This window comes from Poecilia mexicana, unplaced genomic scaffold, assembly GCF_051168715.1.
Source record: "Poecilia mexicana isolate PSO_F unplaced genomic scaffold, ASM5116871v1 scaffold_17, whole genome shotgun sequence".
In the NCBI taxonomy this organism is placed as follows: domain Eukaryota; kingdom Metazoa; phylum Chordata; class Actinopteri; order Cyprinodontiformes; family Poeciliidae; genus Poecilia; species Poecilia mexicana.
Window position 1 is genome coordinate 20,807,909 of NW_028263386.1, and position 17,986 is coordinate 20,825,894.

General features: G+C 35.8%; 1 protein-coding gene across 3 annotated transcripts in view; it reads left to right on the top strand.

Moving 5' to 3' along the window:
- astn1 (astrotactin 1) overlaps positions 1–17,986 on the top strand; it is a 343,361-nt gene that overhangs the window by 62,198 nt on the left and 263,177 nt on the right. For all 3 annotated transcript variants that reach the window (XM_088014719.1, XM_088014716.1, XM_088014717.1), the window contains exon 2: positions 3,500–3,681. In XM_088014719.1, the coding sequence (XP_087870845.1) occupies positions 3,500–3,681 (182 nt within the window). The remainder of the gene's footprint in view (positions 1–3,499; positions 3,682–17,986) is intronic.

Sequence of the window (17,986 nt, forward strand, 5' to 3'; positions counted from 1 at the left end):
TTCTCTGCTGTGTGGCACTGAATGCGGTCCAGTACAATGGTGGTCTCATTACTCAAGCTCTCATGGCAAACTAGTCTCCAGGGGGAGCGAGCACACTTTTTAAAAAAGTGCCCTGTCACATTGAGGCACATGATTTGCATTTAGGTTAAAAACCAGCCAGGACTCCTGAATCTTGTTTACAGGCAGAGGGAACTCCTTCGTCACTGCGCCGTTGGGTCATCAGTTATTGTCAGACCTAATCTTGTTAAACTCGCAATTTTAAACACACACATATCCACGCACATATGCATCGCCGTATCAGTGAAAGCAAACAAAGTGTTTTTGTTTGTAAACAGGTTATAATCTGTATGAGGGCTCTGGCCATTGTCCAGCCTGAAGTGCTTTTTTTCTTTTTTTGCCAATAATCAGGCTAATGGGTTGTCTGACAAAGTGGACTGATGCTCACACAGCGAGGTGAAGCACTGAATTGTAATTGTATGCATGTACTGCCCGGGCACAAAATATTAATGATATTAGCTTTTATCATAAATAGTTTAAGGCAGGTAAGTGCTTACATGGATGGTGTCGAGAGAATAAGTTGACCATCCACAAATGAATGCACACGGTTTGCCAGATGGTTTAAATGGGAATCAGGGAAGGAAGAAGGGATGCATTTTTTTTTTTTTTATCAGGCTTGTATATTAAAAGTTCACATCAACGGAGCAAGCTTTGTGCTGCTACACTTACACACAGTAGTTTGTACATGATATTAGATGCTAATATAAAAAAAAAATTATGAATGATTGCAGGACCATTTTATCATGCGGTGTGCCAGAATTTGAACGTTGATGCTCCTACTACCAACAAAAATAGTAACATCAAGTGATATTTGATATGCAGAACAAAACTGGGGAAGTGCCAGCTTATTTACAGCTGCTAGGATGAGGCACATGGGCATTTTGTAAAGAAAAAATTAAATAAAAAAACTAGGAATTGCTAAAGAGGTCGATCTGATCTGGCCAGATTTTTTTGCAGTGTCTAAAGATTGGTTCAAACATTTAAAAAAATAAATGAATAAATAAATGTTTTGTGCAATATTATGTCCTGTCATTGCTGAGGGATAAGTGTCACTGTGACAATGGGTCTGAAATTGCTGACATTTTTAGTGATGTCACTATATTATTTATATTTCTTTCTCTGTACTTTTTGATCACCTAGGCATGAAAGTGCTGTGCTATTTACATTTTATGCATCCCACATATTATCAATCACTAATTATCAAGACATTGCTACAACTTCTGAGTAGCACATCTGTAATATCTGTAGAATATGTGCCTTTCTAAATCCCAGAAATCATGTTCAAAATTTTTTGCGGCTGTGTTTGCTACATTTCATTCTTAAAGTAACTTGATTTTAGTCAAGTGAAATTAATGTCTGAGGTGTCAATATGGCTAAATTGGAGTAGTTAAGTTATGTTTTTAATTCCAATCTGAAAAAAATGGTTTTATGTCTGTTTTTTTTTTCTTTAGATGTTGTTAAGGGCCTCAATTACTAGTTATCAGTTTGATGTGTTAATTAATCTACTCAGTATAGATCTAAAATACACACAGGCTTGACCTGTAATGACTACGTTTACCTGTTAGGTTAAATGAATAAGATTAAACAGATATATTCCAGCCTTTGAGCTTTGAGCGTCCACAAAGTACAGCTGCAAATGCTGTGCTACTTGCCTCTGAAGTTTTTCACAGTGGGCTGTAAAAGCTCGTGATCAGCAGTAAAATCTTGCTTGCAGCTATAGATCTTTGGTAGTAATCAGTTTAAAAGTCTTGTGTGGCGTAAGGTTAGCCTGTGTTTATATATAGATCTCATTCCGAGGTTTTTCATTTTGTTGTAGATTTTCAGGTATTTTCACACTTTATATCAACTCTCTCCTGCAGCTTTCCAGTGGTGCCTTCTATGTATCTGGCAGCTTTTTGGACTTGCATATCTTTTGTCTTTCCTGTTGATCAAACCCAGTCCTGATTGAAATTATGAGGAACCACAGCTGTTCCTGCAACATGTAAAAGAACTTTGATATCTGGCAGACGGTTCTTCAATGCTCTGTGGCCCTTCAGTTCATCATTTATCTGTGTTGTCCACTGTGGTCATCAATGCTGCTTTGATATCTTTGTTATATGATTTATTATTTAGCAGCTCTATATATGAACTCAGTCATACTATCTCTTGCAGTGGTGCTCGTTTCCATAGCAATAATTCACACTGTCTAAAATAAATGATGCAATTTATGTTGTGGAAATATTAGTTTTAGCCAACAATAATAAAACTAAAAATCTGTGTTCACTGATGCCAAATATTTGACAGTCACTTCAAATAAAAGTGTACAGTTTTCAGCTTTGTTCCTTATTCCATTTATTTATTCACCTTCTAATTTATTTTTCTGCCTATTTCTTGGTTATTTCAGTTTAGTAGTTTTGTAAAGATGGTGTTGCATCCATTGATCACTCACAATAAAATCTCATCCTAAATGTCCTGGGCTGTGTTGGTTTAAAAATATCTGCAGAATAACTTTTTCTGCAAATGATGAATGTCCCATTCACACCAGATGAACAGTTACTACCTGTTGTGTTTGATGGAGTGTAAGTGATCCCCAAATTCTTGAATATGCACAAAACTAGCTGAACATGCAGCATGTTCAGCCTCAGTGCTGGGAAGTATCAGTTAGATTTCCGTCTTTGGTCTTTTGGTGCATGCCTTCAGGTATCCTTCATGAGTTTAGTGTGATGTACAAAACAAAACAAAAAAAAAACATCCATAAAGCTCAGTCATGCATTCCTAATGTTTCTACTTTCTTCAATCTGTGTGTGGTTTTTGGCATACATCACTAATATAACAAACTAGAGGTGGAGGGTATTGTCTGGGGAATCGAGGTTTGAGTGAAGCACTGTGTTTGTCATGCTCCACTGCTTCCATAAACTCTCCATTTAATCATTTTTCTCTCTGAGATTTAACCTTTGTTCTTTTTTTATACCTGAGAGAGTGGTTTTATTTCCAGACCAAATCCTGAAACAGACTAAACTGGGAAAGATCCATCTGGCATCAGTTTTATTTTGGTCATATTGATCATTTCTGGGCACTGTTATCTGCATGTATGAGGAACTGCAATGCAGTTAGAATTATTTCTATCACAGTTTCTTTGGATACTTAAAATGGTCAGACTGACAGCCACCTATCAGGTTTAATAATTTCTCTTTATCCTGTCTATCCTGTCAGTACTTTATTTTAACACTTCTATGTACTTGTTCTACTGTCTTAGCTTAGTCATTATTGTACTTTTCTGAATTTTGAACTGTAATATGATACTTAGAAGAAATCCAGATTTTGTTTTGCTTAAAAAAACTATTTGCATTGATTTTTAAACTATTTATTTATTTTTTATTTTTTCCGTTTTGGTGCAGATTAGTTACTGCTCCAACAACAGACAGTTTCTCATTTGTTGCGTCTTGTGTTTTGTAATTGTTAGAGATCTCTGGGAACTCCGAGGACATCCCTCTGGTGCGCTGGCGGCAGCAGTGGCTGGAGAACGGCACACTTCTTTTCCACATCCACCATCAGGACGGCAGCGTCAGCCTACCCGAACCAACCGAAGACCCGGCCAACGATTCCACGAAGGAAGAGCTGCGCATACTCCACATCTCTGTGATGGTAAGCATTTTTATTCAGGAAGCTCACAAGAGTACGATAATGGAAATTTTATTGGACATCTAAATTAGAATTTTATGTTTTTAACCATGCAAAATGAGACTTTAGGTTGATCTGAGCTGGAGCACACATGTATACTTCAAGAATAACACTTTTAGGAAGCCCAGAAATTTGTAAAACATTTCTTTATGCCATTGCTTACTTTGTCCCACTGTTCAGAAATCTCAATATGCACATTTTTCTGTAAAAATGCCTGTCATCATATTTCTTGTTTTAAACAAATCAAATACATATAATTAACTCAGATTCTTTTTTTTAGCCTTTGCAGTTGAACAATTTAATGTTCAGTCATAAGTACATTGTTATTTGTCAGTTGGCTCACACATGAACCCTAAAGAAAAATAATTGGAAAGGTTTTGTCAGGAAACCTAACAAAACAAATATCAACTCCACTCTGGGTAGGAAGAGTGGTCAGATATGTTGCTTTAATTATGACACCACAGTTTTTGATGTGTCGAAAAATATTGTGTCTGATGAAAGATATTTTACCAAATTTTATTGAACATGTATCTATTTACTGTTTGTTTCAGTAATTATGAAACTGTGTAAGTTCGACAACATTAATAATACATTCTACCCTTCATATGATTTAAAATGACTTTATTCCTGTGATGAGTGTCTGCAATATTCTGAAGGGAGCCTGTATTGTGAGCTTCCCCTATGGAGGCAGAAATGGAGTCAAGTGAGGGCAGTTTTCACAACTGAAGTTGAAGTAAACTTTACCTTTTTTGTTGTAAGGGAGGCATGAGATGAGTTTATTACAGAGGGACATGAATTTATGAAGTACTAAAATCCAGTAGCTGGGTGTAGATTTTTGCATGCGCCCACCGTATCAGACCTTATCAGCTCTCTTGGCAGAGTAGGAAATGAATCCTTAGAACTCTCCGTTTCCCCCCTCTTGCCCCGAGGAAATGTATATTTATTAGATCTAAGATATGCCACACCTACTCTCAGTGCCCTTTTCTTGCCCAAAGACATTACAATCATGCTGTGATGGATGATATATATTTTCAGACATTGAAAGCTTATAATATCTGCATACACAAATGATTAGTCAGCTTCGGAAGATTTTTTGCCAGCGGCTACATCTGCTAACAGAAGCAGGGAGGTACGCTTCAACACCTTCAGACCTAATTTAATTCCAACTAGATTTAATTTCAGATGTAATGACAAATAACTGGCCTTGTTCTGTCCTCTAAATGCTCTACATGCATTAGGAAAAGCCCATCTTCTGGACATACGAGAAAGGATGGTGAAAACATTTCTTAGTGGGAATATGAGGCACAGTGCTTCTTATCTCATTGACTTTGCTGTAGTCTCACATTTTTTTTTGCTCCCTGCTCTATCTGTATTTCACATCCCATCGCCCTCGGGTCGGCGTCTTTGTGGTTCCTTACCTGCTAATTCGTCACCCCTAAAGCACTGTGGGGGACGGCGGCTCCATAAAGGTGTAGTAAGGGAAAGATTAGCATCCAAATACAAGCAGACTGTAAGGACAGATGGAAGCTGTGCTACCACTGGGCCGCTCAGGCTGCGCTGCAGCCTGCTGCCCAGCTGGAGGCCTCGACCTATAAATCCTAAAGCCATGTCACTAGCTTGGCGTCTTGTGGATATGGAAAAAAGGTCCTGGGAAATCTGCATAACAGACTTCCCAGGAAAGTGGTTATAGTATTTTCTTTTTTATCACTGTGCTTTACAAGTCACTATTTGAACCAAGACCAGTGCTTTTGGACTGACATTTTCCATTTTATGCCTTTGCCACAACATAAAATTGGGCCTTTGTTCAGGAAAGCAAACTGACAGATCATCAAAATGTCAGCCATATAATTTCTCTCCATATAAAACATCTTTGTGCTGCAGCAGAGTAACTAAAGCAGGTTGATTTTCATCAAATCAATCATTCTGTCAAGCAGTTAGTCTTTTCACTGTAAACCAACTGGCAGCATTGAATAAATAAATTAAATCATATAAATACAGGAGAAAAAAAACACATCTCTTATCAGTTTATCATTTTGACAGCTTATGGAAATGGAAGTAAGTTTTCTTTTGATTATATGGTACTACGTTACATCTTCTGACTTACTGTTCTTCTGATGGCAGAAGTTCAAAAGGTTTACTAGAGGGTGTCCAGAGACTTTGAAAATATTCTGGTCTAGTTTCTTCAGCAGCTCTGAAAAGAGGGTCGTGGTATTCCAATTACATTTTCAGGTCCCTTCACTGTCCTCTGTCAGGTTCTGATTGTCTGCTTCGATTTTCTCAGAAAGTGCCCATTTATGATCACAGTAGTGTTTTTTTTTTTGACCAGATAAATTCATCAGATTTCTCTACTCTGATAAATTTACTTCTATTGTCTCTCTACTCTGTGATTGTTGATGCTGAGGGGTGTTTACTTAGGTCATGGTCTCTTGAACTTCATGTCATCTCTTTTTTTTTTCCCACATTGCTGTCTGTACAAGCCCTATAGACATTAGACTTTCTCACTGTATATTGATGCATCATTTCCAAGATTGTGGTATAATTTAACATATGTTTAAATAAAAAAGAAATAGAATGAAAAACATGTTGCTCTCTGTTTTTACATCTTCTGACTTACTGAAGTTTGGACAGTATTGCAGGATCCACAACACAGAAATGTGGTCTTTCTGAGCATTTTGAGTAGCACTGCACCAAAAAAAAAAAAAAAAACTGAGCAAAGCTTGTACACAGAATAAAATAATAAAAATAAAGTTACTTCTTTTGGCTGATGTATGATATTCAAAGTTGTCAAAATGAATAAAATGTCCAATCTAGAAAAATAATAATGAAAATATTTAAAACCCCTATCAAAATTACACAATTTTTCCATTCTTGAATCAATCAGTAAACTATTGAGTACTTCCAAACTTACTGATGAAATATTAAAAGCATGGAGATTTTCTCTAGACCTTGAATGGAAATATAGTGGGTCTGTACAATCTGTCTGATCTGCCTGATCTGCCACTATTCGTAAATATTGTTTGAATCAGATGCCCAGGATTTTAAGACTCTGAGGAAAGCCAGCCTTGTCACCAGCCAAATTCGGAAGGGGGAGGGGAGAGATTAGGTTCAATGGACTGCACAGAAGTCTAGTTCTGAGGCCAGAAAAACGGTTCTAATTGACTACTTTGGACAATTTGTAATATTACTCAGTGAATTAGGTTAATAATCATTTAGTTAATTTGAATTAATGAACCTGCAGTGCATTTCTGCGGATGAGTCCTCTTCGAAATGTTTTGCTTTGCGGTTGGACCGGTGCTCTTACATGGTTCAAAGCTTCTCCACTCGGAGTCGCACCAACAAGGTGACCACGGTGTCCTCCACCAGCTGCAGCCGGTCATCAATAATAGATGACTAACCTTGTGTGTGTCTGTACCAACACCAGGTGAGACAGAGACAGTTCAAACACACAGTCTACTTTAACTTGAACTCTGCAGGAATCGTACATTTAAGAAAACATATAACCTAAAACTTTTTTCATACGGAGACCGAAAAAAAGAGAAAAATCTGTATATTTTAATCTACAACGCGTTGTGTTCTTCTGCAGCATTATTGGTTTATCTACTGAGACTCATAAACTGCATTGTATCTCTGCTGTGCACATTTCTCCCTTTTTAATTTACAAATTTTAATCAGCTGCTGTTTTGCTACAGGGTCTCGATGGATCAATCCAATCAGCACATAAAGTATGGAGGCATCCAAACCGAGTCAATTACATTATATGATTGCCTAATATTTTTAAGCTTCAGGCTAGATTTGACGTGTCCCTCCAGCCCCCCCGACTCTGTTTTAGCTCTATTGTTTTTTTTTTCCTTGGAGGCCATAAAATCATGTTGTTGTTTTGTAGCAGCAAGACAGTGAAAGACGAGCTGAAATGTGGTTATCTAAGTGCGAGAGTTTGCTAGATGAAGGAATGGAGTACCTGTTGCTGCTGTTCTTTTTAAATGTCCGTTTATGGTCAAAAGCTGCATCTACACTATAAAACAAAAATATAGATACATTTAAGTCTGATATGTGTGGCTACAATAGCAAGTCTAATAAACATGTGGGAGATTTTCCATTGTCTTTTTTTTTTCCTGGTAGACCTGCTCTGTATTAGTGCACATGACTCCTGTATCCTATTTTGATATTCAGTTTGAAAGATACAATGAAAACCAAACAAGCTCTGGTTTGTAGAATCTGCTACAGCTGAAGATGCACACAGCTCAAGTTTTCTACTTCTAAACATTTCAGCATTAAATGTCCTGGGAGCAGATGGATCACATTCATCGTGTTAAAGCACTTTGATTCTTCCAGTTGCTGAAATGTGCAACTTGAATTGTGATGCCTTACATACAATCTCTGATTTTCTGTGACAGTTTTCAAAGATGATCAGCTTACATTTTAGTTCTGTACTCTAGTTTTCCTTCTGGGTACAAAAGAAACAAGAGAAGTTTACTTTGTGTTTCTCTTCTTTTTTTTCAGCAAAAACCCTGGTAAGATGGTGTCGGCAGATTTACAAAAGAAATTATACAGTCTTTTAGAGAAACAAAAGCAATATCATGCCAGAGGCCAGTAGGTTATAATGTATTACTTGCTTTATCTGAGTTTTTGTTAGCTTGCACTAATAATATTTCTAATAGCATGACTGAATATCATTTGTAACTAATATTTTACTAAAATCACTTTATATTTCTCCTTGATCCATATAAATGCAGTCACTATTGTGAATCCTACAACATTGTCTTCCAACCCATGTGATGCATTATTAGTATTAAAGAAAATTTGGGCCAATATCGATATCTGATATCGATATTGCTCTTATGTCTGATAACTGATCTTTACCATGTATGTTTATGTATATTTTTTTCTCTACTTTTTAAGTATGTAAAAAAAAAAAAAAAAAAAACATCACTGAAGCTGACATCACTTCAAAACAAACTTAAGAGAACAATTTACAACTCTAAAATATGTTGGCTGTTTAAGAACACACACTGATGTCACCCACTTTTTGTAAGAGGAAATGGCTATTGTGACACTGCCTAGATCTTAGGATTTTGACTTTGCAACCTTCCTAAACCCTGCATTAATCGCATTGATTGCGTAAACCTTCAATCAATGTAGCCCTTCCCACTTGTAAAGCAGTAGCATCTGATGAAAATCAGCACCCATAGGCGCTCTGTGAGCAACGTAGCAAAACGTGGTTTTGAAAGTCTGCAGAGTGAGACAAAACAATCTATAGCTTCCCACTGAGATTTGAAGACGACTCAGTCCATCAGTTTTGTTTGTAGACCTGCTAAATCTCTGGTGTAGACTTTTTTTTTTTTTTTGAGAAAGACAAACAAATAATATAGAATAAGACAGCATTCAATTATATTGTCATTTATACTTTTATTTAATTGATAAATTACCATGAGTTGTAAAAAAAAAAAAAAAAAAAGCTATTTTGTTTGACTAAATACATTTAAAGTTAATTACAATAGTTATCAGGTTAAGGAGCTGCCTAGTTGATTTACAATAAACTGAAAAGGGTTAAAATGTAGATCTTGCACCACTTTTACATCATCTTTTGTAAAATAATCTGCTGCTAACTGGTTTACATTAACAACATTGCATGATGTAGTTTTGTTAACATCACTTTAAATTTAAAAATATCCCTGAAATGTCAGCATTTGTAACATTTTTTTTTTCTTTGTAAGTCTCTCATATCAGAGTTTTGTTATCCGAGTTCATTGTTGTCACAGCGCAGCCGTTTTTCATTTCCTTGCTATTTACAGTCGCACTGCACAAATTAGACAAGAACAAACCATCAGCCAGAGAAACACAAAGCACCAAAACTCAGAGGAAAAGTTAGTCTGACACATAGTGACGTCAACATCAGTTCATTTCCGCTCTGAGCTGAGATTTCACCCGTGGTCTTAAAAAAAAACAACAACCAGCAAGCTCATAATGAACCACACTTGCGTAGGAGCTAGATTGTTATATGCTGCTTGGGCTGCTCATGAATATTATTAAAGTGTAAAAGATGCCAGACTTGTTTTCTCCTAAAAGGAAAATTGATTCTTCATTTCCATAACCAATTTAATCTGAAATGTATAGAAACCCCCTTCAAAACTATTGAGAATTAGCAACTCTGCCCTTTTGACGTTTTCTAATATTGAAGCTGCTGTCTCACTGTGGTTATTCTCACCTCTGAGGACTAAAAGGTCAAATCTCAAGAGCCAATTGCATTTAATCAATAAATGTTAATAGGGTTAAATAAGACATTCATGGAGTTCTTCAGTGACATGAACACATTTGTTTAACACCACTAGAAGCACATCTGTTTAACTTTTGCACGGATTAAAATCAGGAATTAAACGTGTCATACTTCTTGCTGAGATGCAAATTCGTCACAATCTTCACAACTTGCTTTTTCAGGGATAGTTCAGAATTCAGGGAGCCAGGGTTTGACAAGAAATGTAAGCAGTTTTTATCTTATTTGAAGAGGAAGGCTCTCTTGTTTTATTCTTTCAGCATATTTACTTGGTCTTGGAGAACAAAACTGTCAAGTCTAAGCTAATGTCTAGATTTTGCAATCATATCATCGGACCCTCAGCATTAAAAATCTCCCTGGCATCATTGTCTGGTGTGGATGAAATTTGCTTGCTTGACTTGATTGAATGACGTACTTTATTAAACCCACATCGGAAACATTCATGTGTAGCAGCAGAAAAAATAGAAACACCAAAAACAAATAAAATGACAGTAAACACAATATAAGGTGTTGATCGTCCAGTCCGGTTTCAGATAAGCCAAAGACATTGGATGGAGGGAAAGAAAATTAGAAATATTATTACTGAATTTAAGAAGCTACACGTGTGGTTAAAAAAGAGTGATTTGTGTATGTTAAACTCATTTTTTTAAGCTTAGTGAGAAGAAAAACATTTTGGGCACCATCTTTTTCAGGGAACAAGACTTTCTGTCTCATCACAATTCAGCAATCACTGTGGTTATTAATGTTAATAATAACCATATATCCCATAGTTTTACAGAGTTCATGTGCTACTAATGCCTGGACATTAGTAGCACATGTCCAGGCATGTGCTACTTTAGAAAGTAATTTTACTTTGTAAAAGTAAAATTACTTTTAGAAAGTAATTTTAGTACTTTCTAAAAGTACTAAAAGTTAGAAACTAAAAGTCTCTAACTTTTAGTAGTATTTGTGCAAACATCGTGTATTGCAGACTCTCATTTCCATCAACCAAATGCATTAGTCACACATGGACAAGTATAAAAAATACTTCTTGATTTGTAATTTAATAGTTGAAACTTTAAATGTTTGTAGCAATACCACATTCAGAACTTAAATGCACTCAGACTAGTTTGTGTTTATGTGATACTGTAACTTGTGCAGGAAGTATAATTAGGAAGTGAAATAAAAACATACAATGAAAAATAGAGACTTGTCATATAACTGTGAAGCAAAGGTTGAATCTGAGACGTCGTGCTTTAAGGCATCGGTCTAATTAGCACACCACTGTGCTATTCTGTTGTTCATGATTGTATTATCATTTATAGTTGTAGCCCATGTTACAGTGGATAACAGCAAACATCATAATGACAGCAGGAATGTCTCCTTCTTTCTCCTGTAGGAGTGCAGCATCTACATGTGGAAAAAAGGGCATTTATTTAGTTCAACAGCTTTGTTACCAAACAGTTTTGTCTGAAGGCAACAAGAATATTCTGCAACTGGTTTATTCAGTCCTGCATAATTACTCTGTTCCAAAGTACCAGGATGACAGTCACTTTAATGGCAGGGTGACTAATACTAGACCATTACTGTTACTTCACTAATCTAAATGTTTGTGATTTTGCCCATTTTTCCCTTATGTGGCAAGTATAATTATCAATTTCATTTCACACGAATAACTATAACTGCTATTCTACTTTTCACTACATATAAATATACATTTGGTTTGTAAGCAAATTGATCCTTAGAGCAAGATAAAGTACTTGCATTATATTTTCCTTGCACTGCTTGCAGAGTTTTTTTTTCATTCATCTGATATATGAAGCAGCTTCACTCATTCCAGGAAAATATCCCATTTTTGGCTACAAATCGGGGATTAATTGTAACTGATTTTTGTCATTGCGATATGTGCCAATAATATTGCCAATCCATGGTCTTCTAAAATGATGCCCCCTCTCTCAGTAGCTGTGTTTCTGAAATCAAATAAACACATTAGCAATGAATGCAGCTAAAATCTTTCCGTTGACAATGTGGAGAGTCAATTGCAAAAATCTGCATCCTGATGTTGATTTGATGAGTTAAAAGCCAAACCTGTGATGGATGTTTTTAGACAATGCAACCATCATTGGCAGGCATTACTGACCGCGGAGTCTCTTTGATTTCTTGTCAGAATCTCTGTTGCTTGTGCATTTAAAGTTGCTGCTCCCCTCTTTGGTGTCGTCTCACCTCCTGTCTAAAAGCAACATGATGCCTCATTAACATCTTCTATTCTAAAAGTAGTATGACATATGGTTTAGTTACATATTTCTAATATATATGGTATATATCAGTTTTTAAAGACTTGTGGAATTGAATTTGTTGTTTCTTTAATCATTTTGTGCGGACATTCAAGTGAGTTTTGATAGGTTTAATTTGTATATTCATTTTAAGTGTGACCAAAGTAATTTGCATGTGTCAAATTGGTATAACCATGTATCAAAATATCAGTAAAGTGTACTAGGCCGAAGAATGACACCCATTTAAGTATAGGAATTGGATCTAAATGGGCTCTTCTCTTTGACTTTTTGTTTTGAACTTTTGTGCCTTTTATATCAGTCAGAACTCCCTCCTGTGGTTTATGTTCTTCAAAGTTTGCTACTCACCACCTGCTCTTCGTTACTAATTTTCACACCACTTTCTCGATCATCCTCAAAGCCATTTAAACCTTCTGTTTTCTGCTCCTCCAACTCACTTCCCTACTTCAGTCCCCATTCCCGCTGCTTTGCTTCTCATTAGACTTGTTAAAGATCTTTAAGTAATGTGCCCTTACTCTGCAAGCTAAAGCACGTCCCTATTTGTCTTATACGTATAGGAATCCTAATCTTATTAAATAGATTTAAATACATTACGTGCATTACGTGATCTGTAAATGTCTTTCAACCATTTTGAGTTTTCACAGTGACATATGCAACCATAACACGGTTCACATTAATATCTCATCACCACAAAGAGTCTGGTTTTATGCTGTATTAGCTTCAATCAAATACACCAAATTGAATCAAATGATGTAAGCCAGTCCTCTCATTAATTCTCATTTCCAGTGCAGGAAACCTTGTGGAAAGTGTGTGAAATAGACTTTTGACTTTTACGTTTGTTCAATGTCAAAAATCAGCACCAGAACATTAAAAAATTCTAATATATTGATGGCACACTGACAAAAAAAAAAAAAAAAAAAAACTTAGACGTCACCCTTGAAATCAATCACAGCAATACCAAATCAGGGATTCAGTATTTGAACTATGTGACCTGATATGAAACTTAATCAGTGTTCCTGGTAGAAATATCAAATTTGATATATTCTGAGAGACAACCTTCCTCTTGCTCTCTTGTAGCTGGCGGATAGTGCAGATGTTTCTGTCTTCCTGATTTTCAATGCCTAACATCCACAAACTAAGTGACAGATTGATAGCTCAGCTCTAATACAATGTCTGCTCTGTCAGATTGAGGAAGGCCATTTCTTGCCTTCTCCATTCTGGACTTACATGACAGCAGTGCAAGTCATAAGGAGCGCTGGTGCCATTACAACATCATCCCCTTCCGCTAGTAAGTGGATTATGGGGTTGGAGCGCAGGCATGCCTTGATGTGTGGTTTAGTTTTATTGGCAGTATAAGAGAACACAGTCCACTTAGTCCCCACTTTGATTTCAACTAATGTTGACATTAAACAGTTTTTTTTTCCATATTGCCTGTATGTTCCGCCTCTGTTCAAGGGTGCTAATGCGGGTTGATGGTTTTGAATTGCATTTGTCACCGAGGTTTATTTGATTGAGAACCTTTTGAGGTACTTGACATTTGGCTTCCTATTCTAGTTTACTCAGGGAGGAATAAAGTGGTGGATGTGCTTAATGGTAAACCTTAGCTTAATAGCTATTGATATGTTCACCTTTGAACTTTGAACTATGAAGAATCCTAAAACCTGCGTATTAGAAATATATGCCATTGGTATGCTAATGAAAGTATTTCTCTGGCTTTAAAGTCTTCTTTTAGAAAGAAAACATTTTACTGATATACGGTAATTTTCAAGTTTATTTTCATGATGTCATGACAATTATCATTATGAAATTTCTTTAGCACAGCAAAATTGTAAGTTACTGGTACATTCATGTGGATTAGAAAACTTGGGATTCAAAATTCGTACAGCCCAACATTTTAAAGTCAATACAACTTTTGATCGAGTTACAAAAATGTAGAAATCAAAGCTTGGCCGACTCAAAAGAAAACACTTAAATAGTTAAGTTGATGTTCTAAACTTAAAAATAAACTAAACTTTAAAATAAAAAAGCATGTTGAGCAACATGGAATCACTCAATTCAGTATGTTATAATTAGTGTATAAGCTAAAATTAGCCAAAATCCTAATGTTAGCCTAAATGCTGCCATTCAACACTCAGTGCAAAAGTAAAAATCTGATTTATACTTTGTGGCAGTTCGTTACTAGAAAAAAACACTCATCTCTTAATGCTAAATTAACAATTTAATCCTCACATAGTCCGTCGAAATGCCAAGAGAACCAATAGCCCACATGCTGAGATCCAGCCACATGTTTTGATATATATATTGTGGTGTGCATGCAGCGGTACGAGCCACATAAACGGTGAAAGGAAGCGGCAGGTATTTTGAGGTGCAGAGTAATAGGTGCCTTCCATGCATTGCATGGAGGCATTGAAATGCCTTGCTTTGGATGCATTTCAATGCATCCAAAGCATTTCAATGCTTTGGATGCTACTGCAGGCCCTAAAGAAATAAGCAGGATTTCATTAAACTTTTTATATGCTTGTTTGAAGACAAACTGATTGCTCAGTTTCTGATAAACCATTGCAGTCATGTCAGCCAGCCACTACATTATTTTAACATAATCACCTTGCCATGAACAATGACAAACAAGTGTTAAATCCAAACCTTCCAGATGTTGCCAAATAATAAAGACTCCGATCATCTTCAGGCTCTAATTTGGAATCCCTTCACACTCACGACTCTGTGAAATGGATTATTTTTCACACATATGTATCCGTTGCAATTAGTGCAGACTCTGGCATATGTTGCAACACAGGTGTGGACTTCCATAATGATGTTTTTAGAGAATGAGACTATAGACTTTTTAAATTGTATGCTTATCAAATGAAATACATTAAAATATCCCCAATGGTCATTTGGTGATTTCCTTCAAATAAACTGGAATCAATCATGCTATGTAGAGTTGGCTAGGCTTAATCTCTTCATCTAATCCCTTTGTGACTCCTTGATGTTTAGATCAGGGCTTTGTGGGGGGCTTACCATCTGTTACTCCACTCCTTTTTTCTGTCACAAAGGGCGCCTTTTAAGATTGTATCTGTACATTTGGTATCATTTTCATACTGTTGAATAAGTTAGGCACAACTAAAATTGTTTACTGAAAGCAATGTTTAATTTGTAACATAAAAGTTTTGATTTCATGTACTTTTAAGGCAAACTACAAAAAAGTCTGTTTTTATTTCAATCCATAGCAAAGATATTTTACGCTTCAGTTCAAATATATTTCAGTTTATAAATTAAATTGGTGTTTTTATTGTATTTTTTTTTTCCAAATGCTTCGAGTACATGATCAAAATTTGGTGTGTTCTCAATCAATTTTAAAACCTACAGCAGGTGTTGGTTTTGTGTTGGCTGCTTACATGTTATTGATTAATTTATACTGTAAGGACAACTTTTTGCTTTAGTTTGAGCAAATCTTGTCTCACACGATTTATTTAGATGGCATGCTTATGTTATTGGAAAATCAGCAATGTCCAAAATGTTGTGAAAGATGCCAAGTGCTTTGCAAACAGATCTTTTAATGGCTGCTATAAAGGTGAAAAGCTGTTTTGGGACTAAGTTGTAAAGCTTACAGCCTTCGCTTTTTGTATTACTTTTGACACACACACGAATGTGCTCTGCTGCTTAGCCATCCATTATTCTTTGTAACTTGTTTCAGGCATTATATTTACCAATGTGACATTCAGATTTCTGACCTCATTTAAATATAACAATGTTCGGATTACGATGTTTGCATGGGTTTACTATTATATATCAGTAATCCAGGTTTGCATGTTACAGTGTTACAGTCAAGTTAATACCCAAGGTCCACATTACTTTCTCTACATCAGAAAAATGTTTGTGTTGATCCAAGGAGGTTATTAAACTCATATTCCTTGAAACTTGGAGCATGAAGCTTAGACATGTGTAGCTTTTTTACCCTTTAATATCCTGGTCAGCACCAACTTTCTCTCATCCTATAAGCAACCTTTGAAACTAACAGTGTCTTATGAAATGTTTTTAATTTTGGTTGGGTGTATAGTTCAATTGATTACTAGAAATATCACAAAAATGCCACTAAAGGAATGCCTCATCAAACTATTTCACATTTGCTCTGCAGCTCACTGTTTTATAAAGATATGCTACCTTTTGTAAATAGTTCTCCACACATCTGATGTGGTAGTATAAGCTTTAGAGCCTTTGACATTTATGCAAGTTTTGCTACATAACTCGATAATAAAAGTTGAAATAACATTTATAGAAATTAATGTCATGCAACAGTATGCTGAATGATAAATGCTTAGTGTGGCTCCAGCTGCTGGCAAGTTTCAGATTGATACTAGCATATCATTATTTGACCTCTTGGGGACACTCAGAGGTTGGTGATAACATACCCAGCTGGTCAGATGATTCCTAAATATGGAGGGGAAATTAAATAAGATGGGATATCACAGATAAAGTCATACACTATTCTGAATTCTGTAAAAATCTATACCCTTGATCCCAGCATGCACACACTATACAAACTACATCCACTTTTAAAAACAACCCACATACTTTAAACATGTGACAGGACTGGATGATTCTCGCTTCTGGATGTGTTTTTCCATGCAGCAGCCTACATGGCAAAATGAGTCATTTTGGTGATATTTCACATGCAGTATTTTATTCAGTGAATGCAAATCAGTAGTGAATAATTAATTGATGGAGACTAATGTGTGCATTTCAAATGCACTTCTCTCTCTCTCTCTCTCTCTCTCTCTCTCTCTCTATATATATATATATATATATATATTTAATTATACCTCTTTTCAATAAAGCATTCTAATACAGCTTTTAATTAATGTACATATTGATTAACACAAAGAAAAGAGTTCTACTTAATTTAATTGAACTGATCCATTGCAAATAATTTTGTATTGCGTAGCTTTACATATTCTCAAAATTAAGTCTTTTTAGAGAGAAAAATGCAGTTTCTTTGTGTGCTATGTTTTTTTTTTGTGTTTTTTTTTTCCCACAGAGCAATTTTAGTTGGAGTGGAGTAATTGTTTTCTGTGAATGTCGATAGGGGTCATTATCGGTGACTTGCAGAGAGCTGAACATTTAATTATTGCAAACCAAATGACTCGAGTCTCCTTTCTGACCAGTCTGTATGCAGATTTACTGCATAAGTGGCCCATATCATAGAGTCATTTGTTAATGTCCTTGACAGGGCAGATTAAGCAAACAACACATGCAAATAGGCCTCTCCTTTTGCAATTTTAAATGAATATAAGTAATAGAAATTCATATTTATTCAAGCTTAGCATTTAATATGTTTGGGCAAAAGGATCTTTTATGGAAATTACTGATTAAGACCCAAGTTTGCATGATCATATTCCATAATTTTCTTTTAAAGGGGCAGTATTATGTATTTTCCAGACACATAGTGCCAATCAGATAACTGTGTTACCTTCAGTTGTTATAGCTCTTTTGGCATGCCCCCTCCCCCCCCCCAAACATGCGTAACATGTATGTTACGCATGTTTGAAATCCCAAACATGCGTAAAAGGAGCAAAGCCACATTTCAGGTGGGATGAGGGACTAACATAATAACATGATGCATAGCTTAAAAAAAAGTTGATTTCACATAATACCTCCCTTAATTATCTGATTTGGTAACTTTTTAATTTAATTCCCTGTAAATTAGTTTCACTTAATCGTGGTTATCATT